Consider the following 12190-nt stretch of genomic DNA (forward strand, 5'->3'; position numbering starts at 1 on the left):
AATGATGGATTCCATGGGTTCAAGGTCCATAGGTATAATAAAAGTACAATGTGGAGTTCCCATTGTAGCTCAGCAGTTAGCGAACCCGACTGGGATCCATGAAGACGAGGCCTTACTCAGTGGGATAAGTAAGGATCCAGCGTTGCTGTGAGCTGTGATGTAGGTCACAGAAGTGGCTCAGATCCCTCGTTGCTGTGGCTACAGCTCCGATTGGACTCCTAGCCTGGGAACCTCCATATGCGGCAGGTGTAGCTCTAAAAGCCCAAAAGACCAATACTACTACTACTACTACTAATGATAAAAATAAAAGCACAATGTGGTTCTAGAAGCACAAACCCATTTCTTTCCTAACATTTCCTATTTCCCCTTATTCTTGTAGGCAGTACTTTCCTCAAAGAACCCTCAAATCCATTCACAATTCAGCAGGGTTAATAAGGTTCAGCTTAGTAAAAGACACACCCAAGTTCCAACTTAGGCTGAAAGGTAGGTTTAGGGACAGGATTAGGTTTTACCCTGGTCCTTATGCTGTCAGAGGCTGTTTGTTATCTCAAGATTTCTTTTCTCCCTCTTGGGGGAAGTGATTCCTTACTTTCCTGGATTTCCACTGTCACAACACAGATGTGATTTTTCTCCTCTCCTGTTGCCATGGGGGCCTTTGTGACTCAAACAGCTCATACTCTGTCGGTAACATCTTTCTCCCCCACTACCCGCTGCATATTGGTTTGGTCCTTAGTTGTTAAGGTCCTTGATGCCAACCTGGGCTTTTACTTTGTCTTACCTTCTCACGCATATACTCATGCTCACAACTGGGTCAGGAAGGCAGCAGTGCTGCTCTTCCAATAAAATGCCAATTACCTCATGTAGCTGCAGAATCTAAGAGATAGTGTTGATGTCTAGCTAAGTGTATCACAACAGTACCCTTATGAGCTTAGACTATTTCAGATGAGTTTGAGAATGGGCTTGAAACGTGTTATTTTTCTCTTTCCAGCCACTCATAAAAGTGGCCTTGCAAGGACATGGTCTCTAGTGGAGATCTTTCAGAGCCAAATATTTGAGCCCTATCTGGATGAATGGGATAAAATAAAGGTGATGACACCAAGATCCAATAAATGCCTTATCAATCCCAGAACCAAGGGTTATGATGTGATGGGTGGGGGGAGAGGGGAAAACCATGTCAGTGTAGGGTGGGATTTCTCAATTATTTCTCACTGTTGATACTTTGGGACAGACGACTTCTTGATGATGTGCTGGGGGCTGTCCAGTGCCAGTAGCAAACCCCAGTCGTGATGACCAAAAATGTTGATAATAACTGTCAAATGTCCCCTGGGGGTTGCAAAATCACCACTGGTTAGGTAAGGGCCACTGGTAGAGCCCAAGCTTGCCATGCCTCTTGGGTCACTGTCAGTGCTTCCATGATCCCATGGAAGCCTTCCCAGTACTGCCTTTCCACAATATCATCTAATGAGGAAAAATGTCAAATAGCCCAAGCATGTACTTTGCTCTAAAATTTACTACCATCTTCTAACAATCTTGCCAACTCTAAAAGCATCATTAAAAAACAAAACAAAATAAAACTCTAAGTAGTGTAGCATGTGTACACTCCCCTTCAACTGGTATTCTTCTTTGGACTTTTAATGTTGTAGGGCTGCCAGCAGAGACTCCTGCATTGGACAAGGTGTGGCAGTGGTTGCCCCACAGATACTTCATGAGATCTCCAGAGAAGTAGAAGAAAGGGCACACTGAGAGGCAAGCAAAGCCACTTGAAATAATGTACAAAGATCTGGTAGCATACAGGCAGTCCGAGAAGCCCAGGATAGCCATCAGGGCCTGGAAATCCAACATCTCCTTGAGTTCCATTACAGCCATCCATGCCAGGTGGGCCTCTGGGCCCTGGCTGTCCAGGATGACCCTGTTCAAAGAGAAAAGAAGGGATCAAGTCAGCCACAGGATTCTCAGCTACTCTGATGAGTTCCACAGGGAGAGAAGCCAAGGATGTTGCCAAACTCTGGCTTCTTGTCCACTCCCTTAGCCCCATCCCCTCTGCTCCCATTGCTTTTCATTACACTCAGGAGTCAGTGGCTGATGACAGCTCCATGTTACTCCTTCCCAAAGGATCAATGCTTTAATAGGATCCAAGTCGAAACCGAAGGGATCAAACATGAAGAGATGGGCTACACAGGGTGTGGCAACTTCACCTTCCTCAGGTACAAAGATGTACTAAGATGGAGCTTAGCTGTCTGGCATAGACTGCTACCAACAGGGAATCACGTCAGGCCTTGGGATTCCTTGGGGCAGAATGGAACCTGGGCAGGCTGGCACAGCTTTCTGTATTGAAAGTTCTATAAGGAAATGATGCTGGATTTTGGTCAGTGGAGCAGAAGGAATTTCCACAGCACCACTTCTCTTGAAAGCTGCTTGGTCAAAAAAAAGCAAGTCGAGGAAGAACTACACGCTTTCAACCTTATTTTGGCAATATTTCATGTCATGCTATTGCTTCAGTTATAGACCTGGGTCTTCTCCTTTTCTCCACACTCACTACTGAGTCAGTTGTTTTGCTGGGGAATTAATAATCATTCACATACAAATGGTGTCTGAATTCAATAATTTTCCAGAACAGGGCTTCCTTGGTGCATAGTCTGCCTTTTTGTAGGAAATATATACTTTTCAGTCTATCAAAAGGAGATTGTGGAGTTCCCTTGTGGTGTAACAGGTTAGGGATCCAGCATTGATACTGCAGCAGCCTGAGTCACTACTGTGGTGAGGGCTCAACCCCTGGCCCAGGAACTCCCACATGCTGCAGGCATGGCCAAAAAAAAAAAAAAAAAAAAACACAAAAGAAAACAAAAAAAAGGCAGATCGTGTGTTGAATATGGAGCAAATAGATGACCTGGAAGACCAAAAATCTAGATGGACCAATAAAAGGTAGACACCCACCCTCCCATACACACTTTTAAAAGCAGAGTATATACATGTGTGTGTACACACACACATATATATATATTCATATATACATGTGTATGTATATAATATATATATATATATATATATATATAAATAAATAATTTGAGGGAAATATGCCATGTGTTAAAAAAACTCAACTTTTCAAATTACTAGAGGAAACACATTTTGTCAAATACTTTTTGAGAAAATGCTCCATAGAATTGTTTCATTTTCATTATTATTTTAGTTGTAGGAAGTAGATGGTCTGTTAACACAAAAGTGTGAGTCTAGACTGCTAGACTCACAGTATGCTAAGTCTACAGGAGTGGTCAGTAAACGTATCATTGCAATAAACTTGCTACAAGCTGTGCCTCTCCAGACTCAGGGGGTTAGTTTTAGTTGCACTGGGGAAACTGAGACGGCTTACTAGAGTCATCAACATTTCATTACTAAGTCAGACGGTTATTCCTGCTTGCCCTGAAGATTTATATTCTACCCACATCTGTGCCTAGGAAGGCTGGTCTTTATGGATGATATGGCCTAGGCTCCCTTTCCCTCTGTCTTTCAGTTGTATTTGGTCACTGGAAGACACAATCAGGAGACTGGAAAGCGGGAAGAGGAAGAGCACAGGTTGTTTATTTCTCCCATGCCCTCCCTGGCAATATTTCTGGCAATGACCACATTTCTCTATAATCTTAGCTCCTGTTGGGCAACTGTTCTTCCATGGGTCCAGGTCTTACAGGTTTCCAGTATAGCTTCTTTCACCTTTGGGACTAGAGGGTAGTAACAGTTTTGTTCCAGCTGCTTCACCATCCATTGCTGATTCCTTTAATCCTACCCGCATCCTTTAAATATACCCTTTGTGAGAGTTCCTGTCGTGGTTCAGTGGTTAATGAACCCGACTAGCAACCATGAGGACGCAGGTTTGATCCCTGGCCTCACTAAGTGAGGTTAAGGATCCAGCGTTGCCATAAGCTGTGGTGTAGGTCACAGAAATGGCTTGGATCTGGTGTTGCTGTGGCTGTGGCGTAGGCTGGTGGCTACAGCTCCAATTCCACCTCTAGCCTGGGATCCTCCATATGCTGCAGGTGTGGCCCTAAAAAAAGACAAAAGACAAAAATAAATAAATAAATAAATAAATAAATAAATAAATAAACCCTTCGCTTAACTCTATTCAGTTAACCCCTTCAGGTGTAGTGTCTATTTTTTCCTGGGATCCTAATCACCATTTAAAAATGTTCCAACCTAGGAGTTCCCGTCGTGGCACAGTGGTTAACGAATCCGACTAGGAACCATGAGGTTGCAGGTTCGGTCTCTGCCCTTGCTCAGTGGGTTAACGATCCGGCGTTGCCGTGAGCTGTGGTGTAGGTTGCAGACGCCGCTCGGATCCCGCATTGCTATGGCTCTGGCATAGGCCGGTGGCTACAGCTCCGATTAGACCCCTAGCCTGGGAACCTCCATATGCCATGGGTGTGGCCCTAGAAAAGGCAAAAAGGCAAAAAAAAAATAAAAATAAAAAAAATAAATAAAAATGTTCCAACCTAAATGTCCATCAACAGATGAATGGATAAAGAAGTTGTACATATATACAATGGAATACTACTCAGCCATAAAAAAGAATGAAATGATGCCATTTGCAGCAACATGGATGGACCTAGAGATTATCATACTAAGTGAAGTAAGTCAGAAAGAGAGAGATTTCACTTATATGTGGAATCTTTAAAAAGGATACAAATGAACTTGTTTGCAGAACAGAAACAGACTCAAAGACTTTAAAAAAAAAAAAACTTATGGTTACCAAAGGGCACTGGTGGGAGAGAGGGATGGACTGTTTGGGATTGGCATTTGCATGCAGAGGCATATGGAATGACTGGTCAACAGGGACCTGCTGTATAGCAGAGTAAGCTCTACCCAATATTCTATGATAATCTATATGGGAAAAGAATCTGAAAAAGAATGATTGTGTGTATATGTATAACTGAATCACTTTGTTGTACAGCAGAAATTATCACAACATTGTAAATCAACTATACTTCAATAAAACCTTTCAAAATGAAAAAATTAAATAAAAATTAAAATGTTCCAGCCAAATTTGCTGGGGTTCTCTCTCAACCGGGTAACAGAGGAGTTAAGATAAGACATCATGCTGGTTCAGTACTAGGGCTCTTCCTTAGTCTTGGGACCTTCTTTCTGCCCTTTCTGGGTATAAATAATGACTTTACATATGTGTGTGTGCTAGCTCTTCAAGAGAACATAGTTCTTTGAGGGAGAAAACCATGGTTCTGTACAACCACAAGGGACTGAACACACAAAATAGGTTGCTCTGCTGTGTTCCAGAAAAGCACTGTTCCTCAGAACCCAGATTTCATTTGGTAAGTGGTACCTGTTCACTTTAAAGATATAAACCCAGTGTTGTTCATTTACGAGTCTCTAGGCAGGAAATGTTTGAGACTGACTCCATGGGGAAGGCTAAAATAACATAAATTGCAAAGGGCAGCTGGAAAGCTTCTGCTACCAACTTATTTGAACTGGAAGCATTTGATCGACCTACATTTCTTGTGGGTGCCAATACCAACTCACAGCTGTGACTGTTGTGACATCATCAAAAGCCATGGTCCTACCACCCCTAGTCTATGTTGTTTCAGTGTTGGTTATCTTGATGAATGCTTGGTTGTTCACTCTCAACTGGTGGCCACACCCCTTAGCACAGACTTGGATGATTTACTCACTGGTGTTAAAACTGACTGCACAACAGCAAAAATGGAGTTCTGGGACCAAAACCAGTGACACATGTCAGCGATCAGCCAATCTTAAGAGGGGAACCAGATTTGTGCTATGATCCAGTTTAGTAAGATGTGTTGGGGAAGCTGTTGGTTTTAGCCAAATGGTTTAATAGGTGCCACTGAAAGTTGAGGAAAATAATTAGTCTGCATTTTCCTCTGTCTGAGGGAGTCCTGCCAGTCTGAGAAATGCTGTTTTTATAGACACTAAAGGTTGGAGTCAGTCCTCCAGATATTTCTAGAGTTCCTTCCATATGCTGAATTTAGCCCTGAGGTCTCTGAGGCCTCTGAGAGGAGCAGAAGACATACTCTGTGCTTTTAAGGAGCTGGATAAGACAATCAATAAATACCATGGGCCATATGTAATAAGGAGCTAGAACGTGTGGGACAGACACCAAAGATGCCCGGAAGATTAGAGATGGAAAAGGAGAGGTACACTATCAACAGAAGGTGCTCAATTAATACATCTTGAATAGCCAGAAGAGAGGAAAGGTATAAGGGATAATAACTGTTTGGACTAAGTGAGGCTTGGAGCCCGAAGCTAAAGCAATTGAAAGTTGAATGAAAAAAAAATACAACCTTTGGTCAAGGGAAGGGCAAAGCAAAGGATCAACAGAATGGGAACTTCTGGGAGCAGTACACTCATTTGGAGGAATCTGAATACCTGCAGCCATTCTCCCAAGCAATGCAACCCGCCAAGAGAAGTGACCAATTTCTTCCCCCCCAACTTTAGGTCATATGATTTGGCTTTACATCAGGTCTTCCATCTTTAAGGCAGGTGTCTAGCTTTAAGTGTCAAGTGCTTGGATTTACTCTAGTACCTCTGGCTTTAGATCATGTGATGGGGTTTTCAGGTAGCTACACTACCCAGCTTTAAGTCACATGACCTGGCTTTACATCAAGCATCCTATCTTTAAGTCAGCTCCCACCCCTCTCCCAAGTGATAAATTTCTACAAGCTCTAGGGCTCTCTTGGCCAGGAGTTGGAGGCAAAAGTATCCAGCTGGATTCCGGGGCGGGTTCCAGCTCAGAATTGAAATCAGCCTCTGCATCACAGGATTCAATTCCTTCCAGCCCCCATTAAAAAAGAGACTACAGGAGGAAAGGTACAGTACTGCTGCAAGCTTCAAATCCTCTACTCATCACTAGTGAAGCCAGTTCCACAGGATGAATTGAAGAGGTGGTTTCCAGTTTGTTAGTTTCTTTCACCCGCTGGTTCCCATAAGACACACACTCTGAATGGAGACTCTGGGTGAAGTTAGATCATGGGAAGAGAGCCATGAGAAAAGGCTAGGGGGAGTTCCCATCGTGGTGCAGTGGAAACGAATCCGACTAGGAACCATGAGGTTGCAGGTTCGATCCCTGGCCTAACTCAGTGGGTTAAGGATCCATCGCTGCTGTGAGCTGTGATGTAGATTGCAGACGCAGCTTGGATCTGGCATTGCTGTGGCATAGGCCGGTGGCTACAGCTCCAATTAGACCCCTAGCCTGGGAACTTCCACATGCTGCAGGTGTGGCCCTAGAAAAGACAAAAATAAAAAAAAATTAAAAATAAATAAAAGAAAAGGCCAGGGGATGGCATAAAAGGGTGGCCAACGCCATCTACTTATTTCTGCACTGGTCCATTTCTGGGCATTTTGCAGATTCTGAAGTTGAATAAAATGCAGAGATCTGATGGCTGATTTGTTGATATGCATAACACACCTATAGATTGGCACAAAGAGATTCACCGTCCCCCCTTACTCAATACTAGATGATTACATAGTATAACACAAGACATGGTTAGGTCAAGGGTTTACCAAACTGCTTTGATATGATTCAAAAGAACCCCTTAGAAGTTGTTGGAAAGGTAAAAGAAGGCTCTGGGACCCCCCTCAAATGGAGAGACTCCACTTTTTCCTCTTCTATATGCTGAGCTTACACACAAGATTTGATTCTTAAACAAGGCTGAAAACTACTGCCTTAAACAAACACAGCCCAGGCTAAAGATTAAATATATAGAGGAGTGCTGAAAGATATAACTAAAAAGTGATAGCAGAAACTTCCAAATACTGTATTTTAAAGCCCAGAAAATGTTACATGCAATCTCCAGGAGTGGCAGAAGTAGGGATATTAGGTGAAAATGAAAAAACAAAGAGATTGGACTGGATATAATGGGAAAAAGAGATGTTGGCAAGCTCCAAATTTCCCACTTATCTCCAGCAAAGCCAGGTCCTCAGGATGAAGGGAAGAGACTGTCTCCAAGTGATCTTTGGAGTGGTCCCTTTGTAAAAAACCATCAACAAAATGAAAAGACAACCTACTGAATGGGATCGGAGTTTGCAAATGATAGGACTGATCAGGGGTTAATACCCTATTTATATAAACAGCTCCATACGACTCATTGTCAACCCCCCAAAAAAACCCAAAACGACTCATTAAAAATGAGCAGAAGAATTGAATAGACATTTTTCCAAAGAGGAAATGTAGGTGGCCAACAGGCATATGAAAAGATGCTCAACATCGCTAATCATCAGGAAAATGCAAATCAAACCCAAAACGAGATTTCATATCTCATACCTCAGAATGGCTCTCATCAAAAAGAACACAAATACTAAATGTTGGCAAGGATGTGGAGCAAAGGGAACCCTCATACACTGTTGATGGGAATGTAAATTGGTGCAGCCACTGTGGAAAACAGTATGGAGGTTTTGCAAAAAACAAAAAATAGAACTACCATATGTCCCAGCAATTCCGCTCCTGGGTATCTATGTGGAAAAAAACCCCACTAATTCGAAAAGATACATATACCCCAATGTTCATAGCAGCATTATTTACAATTACCAAGATACAGAAGCAACCTAAGTGTCGATCAACAGATGAATGGGTAAGGAAGACGTGGTACGTACACCCCCCCCCAGAATACTACTCAGCCATAAAAAAGAATGAAATTTCACCATTTGCAGCAACATGGATGAACTAGGAGGGCATTATGCTATGTGAAATAAGTCTGATAGAAAAAGACAAATACCGTATGATATTACTTATCCGTAGAATCTAAAAAATACAACACCCTAGTGAATATAACAAGAAATAAGAAGATTCACAGATATAGAGAACAAACTAGTGGTTACCAGTGGGAGAGCAGGGGGAGGGACAATACAGGGGTTGGGGAGTAGTAGGTACAAACTACTGGGTGTAAGATAGACTCAAGGACATATTGTACAAGATAAGGCATGCAGCCAATATTTTGTAATAACTGTAAATGGAAAGCAACCTTTAAAAGTTGTATTAAATAAAGTAAAAAAAGAAACTAAAAGGAAATTCACTCTGAAATGAGATAAGGCTGAAGAGAAGAAATCACTGAAATGAAATGTATCAAGATTATCACTGGGTATTTTTCTATCTGATTGCATGTACCTTCTTAATTTTCCTATAATGAGGATGTATGTGCTCTAATGTGACACTGTCTTCACACCTCAGAACCAGTCCCTCCTCCCCAAGTAAAGCTCCCCTCAACCCACAAGACTAGCTCATTTTGGCTGAGATATTGATGGTTTCTCATGCCTGTACCTACATGTCCCTGCATCCCCCAATCATACAGTTAGTGCTACCTGTAACCAAGGAAACTATGGCTGAGCACTGCCCTTCACCATGCGCATTTCAACATGTGACTTTGAGCATGCGTGCCTGAGATAGGATGTTGTTAAGGCCAAAGTACTTAGGCTCTCAGACAGAACCTAGAGGTGGTATTAAAAATGCCTCTATGGGAAATGCAAATCAAAACTACCATGAGATACCACCTCACACCAGTCAGAATGGCCATCATTAATAAATCCACAAATAACAAGTGCTGGAGGGGCTGTGGAGAAAAGGGAACCCTCCTGCACTGCTGGTGGGAATGTAAACTGGTACAGCCACTATGGAGAACAGTTTGGAGATACCTTAGAAATCTATACATAGAACTTCCATATGACCCTGCAATCCCACTCTTGGGCATCTATCCGGACAAAGCTCTACTTAAAAGAGACACATGCACCCGCATGTTCATTGCAGCACTATTCACAATAGCCAGGACATGGAAACAATCCAAATGTCCATCGACAGATGATTGGATTCGGAAGAAGTGGTATATATACACAATGGAATACTACTCAGCCATAAAAAAGGATGACATAATGCCATTTGCAGCAACATGGATGGAACTAGAGAATCTCATACTGAGTGAAATGAGCCAGAAAGACAAAGACAAATACCATATGATATCACTTATAACTGGAATCTAATATCCAGCACAAATGAACATCTCCTCAGAAAAGAAAATCATGGACTTGGAAAAGAGACTTGTGGTTGCCTGATGGGAGGGGGAGGGAGTGGGAGGGATCGGGAGCTTGGGCTTATCAGACACAACCTAGAATAGATTTACAAGGAGATCCTGCTGAATAGCATTGAGAACTATGTCTAGATACTCATGTCGCAACAGAAGAAAGGGTGGGGGGAAAAAACTGTAACTGCAATGTATACATCTAAGGATAACCTGACCCCCTTGCTGTACAGTGGGAAAATAAAAAAAAATGCCTCTATGGGAGTTCCCATTGTGGCTTAGAGGTAACGAACCCCACTAATATCCATGAGGATGCAGATTCGATCCCTGGCCTCACTCAGTAGGTTAAGGATTCATCGCTGCTGTGAGCTATGGGTGTAAGTCGCAGACGCGGCTCGGATCTGGTGTTGCTGTGGCTATGGTGTAGGCTGGCAGCTATGGCTCAGATTTGACCCCAAGCCTGGGAACCTCCATATGCCTGGAGTGCAGCCATAAAAAGCGCAAAAAAAAAAAAAAGTCTTTATGGAAGGAATAAACAACAAAGTCCTATGGTATAGCACAGGGAACTATATTCAATATCCTGTGATAAAACATAATGGAAAAGAATATGAAAAAGAATGTATATTGGAGTTCCCTTGTGTGGCGCAGTGGGTTAAGGATCTGGTGTTATCACTGCAGCAGCCTGGGTCACTGATGTGGCGAGGGTTCGATCCCTGGCCTGAGAACATCCACATGCCACGGGTGTGGCAAAAAAAGGTGTAACTGAATCACTTTGCTGTACAGCAGAAATTAGTACAACATTGTGAAACAACTGTACTTCAATAAAGATAAATTTTAAAAAATGAGAGATGGGGAGCTTGGGGTTAATAGATGCAGACTATTGCCTTTGGAGTGGATTAGCAATGAGATCCTGCTGTGTAGCACTGGGAATTATGTCTGGTCACTTATGATGGAGCATGATCATGTGAGACAAAAGAATGTATGCATGTACATGTACGTGTAACGGGGTCACCACGCCGTATAGCAGGAAATTCACAGAACACTGTAAACCAGCTATAATGGGAAATAATAAAAATCACTATATATCAAAAAAAAAAAAAAGCCTCTAAGGACACACTCACCGGAATTCCATTGATGCCAAGAAAGCCAGGAACTCCCATGGGACCCTAAAAGAGATGTAGGGAGAAGAATGTAAGAGGTGATCTGATTGATCTGCATTCAGTTCAGTGGGTTTGTTCATGTGACTCATGACCTCTGTTGTTTAGAGGTGTTTTGTGCCTTCCTCTCCACATTGCATCACCTTGCTCCCAGTACCAGAGAGTTCTTGTCTTAGGCAATGTGGTGTAGGACCTAAAAATCAGGCTAAATATTACATGCTGCCTTGACATCTGAGGAAACCAGGAGGGGCTCAAAGGGCTTAAGCAAAAGTTGCCTTCTCCACTGCGCTTCTGGAGATAAGGCTCCCGTGCAAATGACCCTCCTGATCACATAGACCAGGTACAGTTCCTGCTTATTCCTGAGTCGTGGGTTTCAGTCCCCTGCTGACCCCACTGAATTAATTCAAACAAGCCAATCAGATCCTCCCTCAGGAACCAAGGGCCATTCACCCTCTTGACATTACAAAGCCTGCCTCCCACAGTCCCTTGTGGTTCATTCTGTGCCAGACTGCAAGGCCCGTGTGGCCCTCAAGGCAGTGTGTATGTGTGACTAATAAACCTTTGTCAATCTCTCCTGCCAGGGGTCATGTCTTTGGCCAGCCCCAGAACCCGAGGCTCAGAGTCCCTCCCTTACCAGTGGGGTGAATAGGAGGTGATTAAAACTGGCAGAGAATAGGAGTTCCCATTGTGGCGCAGCAGAAATGAATCTGACTAGTATCCATGAGGATGCAGGTTTGATCCCTGGCCTCGCTCAGTGGGTCGGGGATCCAGCATTGCCATGAGCTGTGGGGTAGGTCACAGACGTGGCTCGGATTCCACGTTGCTGTGGCTGTGGGGTAGGCCGGCAGCTGTAGCTCTGATTTGACCCCTAGCCTGGGAACCTCCATATGGTGTGGGAGTGGCCCTAAAAAGCAAAAAAAAAAAAAAAAAAAAAAAAAATTGGCGAAGAACATAAACTGATAGGGCTAAACTCAGCCAGCCACCATGACATGATCAGTCTCCTTTCTTGCA

General features: G+C 43.1%; 1 protein-coding gene across 6 annotated transcripts in view; it reads right to left on the reverse strand.

Annotated features, from left to right (window-relative positions):
- COL4A6 (collagen type IV alpha 6 chain) overlaps positions 1 to 12190 on the reverse strand; it is a 322865-nt gene that overhangs the window by 60751 nt on the left and 249924 nt on the right. For all 6 annotated transcript variants that reach the window (XM_085008128.1, XM_085008127.1, XM_085008126.1 and 3 more), the window contains 2 exons: positions 11144 to 11188; positions 1793 to 1909 (listed from right to left, as the gene is read on the reverse strand). In XM_085008128.1, coding sequence (XP_084864254.1) covers positions 1793 to 1909; positions 11144 to 11182 — 156 coding nt within the window. In that variant the 5' untranslated portion in view covers positions 11183 to 11188. The remainder of the gene's footprint in view (positions 1 to 1792; positions 1910 to 11143; positions 11189 to 12190) is intronic.

Source organism: Sus scrofa, chromosome X (assembly GCF_054392235.1).
Source record: "Sus scrofa isolate SSC_HxYL_T2T_F1_AM1 chromosome X, Sscrofa_HxYL_maternal_Yorkshire_Landrace_v2.0, whole genome shotgun sequence".
NCBI classification, from domain to species: Eukaryota; Metazoa; Chordata; class Mammalia; order Artiodactyla; family Suidae; genus Sus; species Sus scrofa.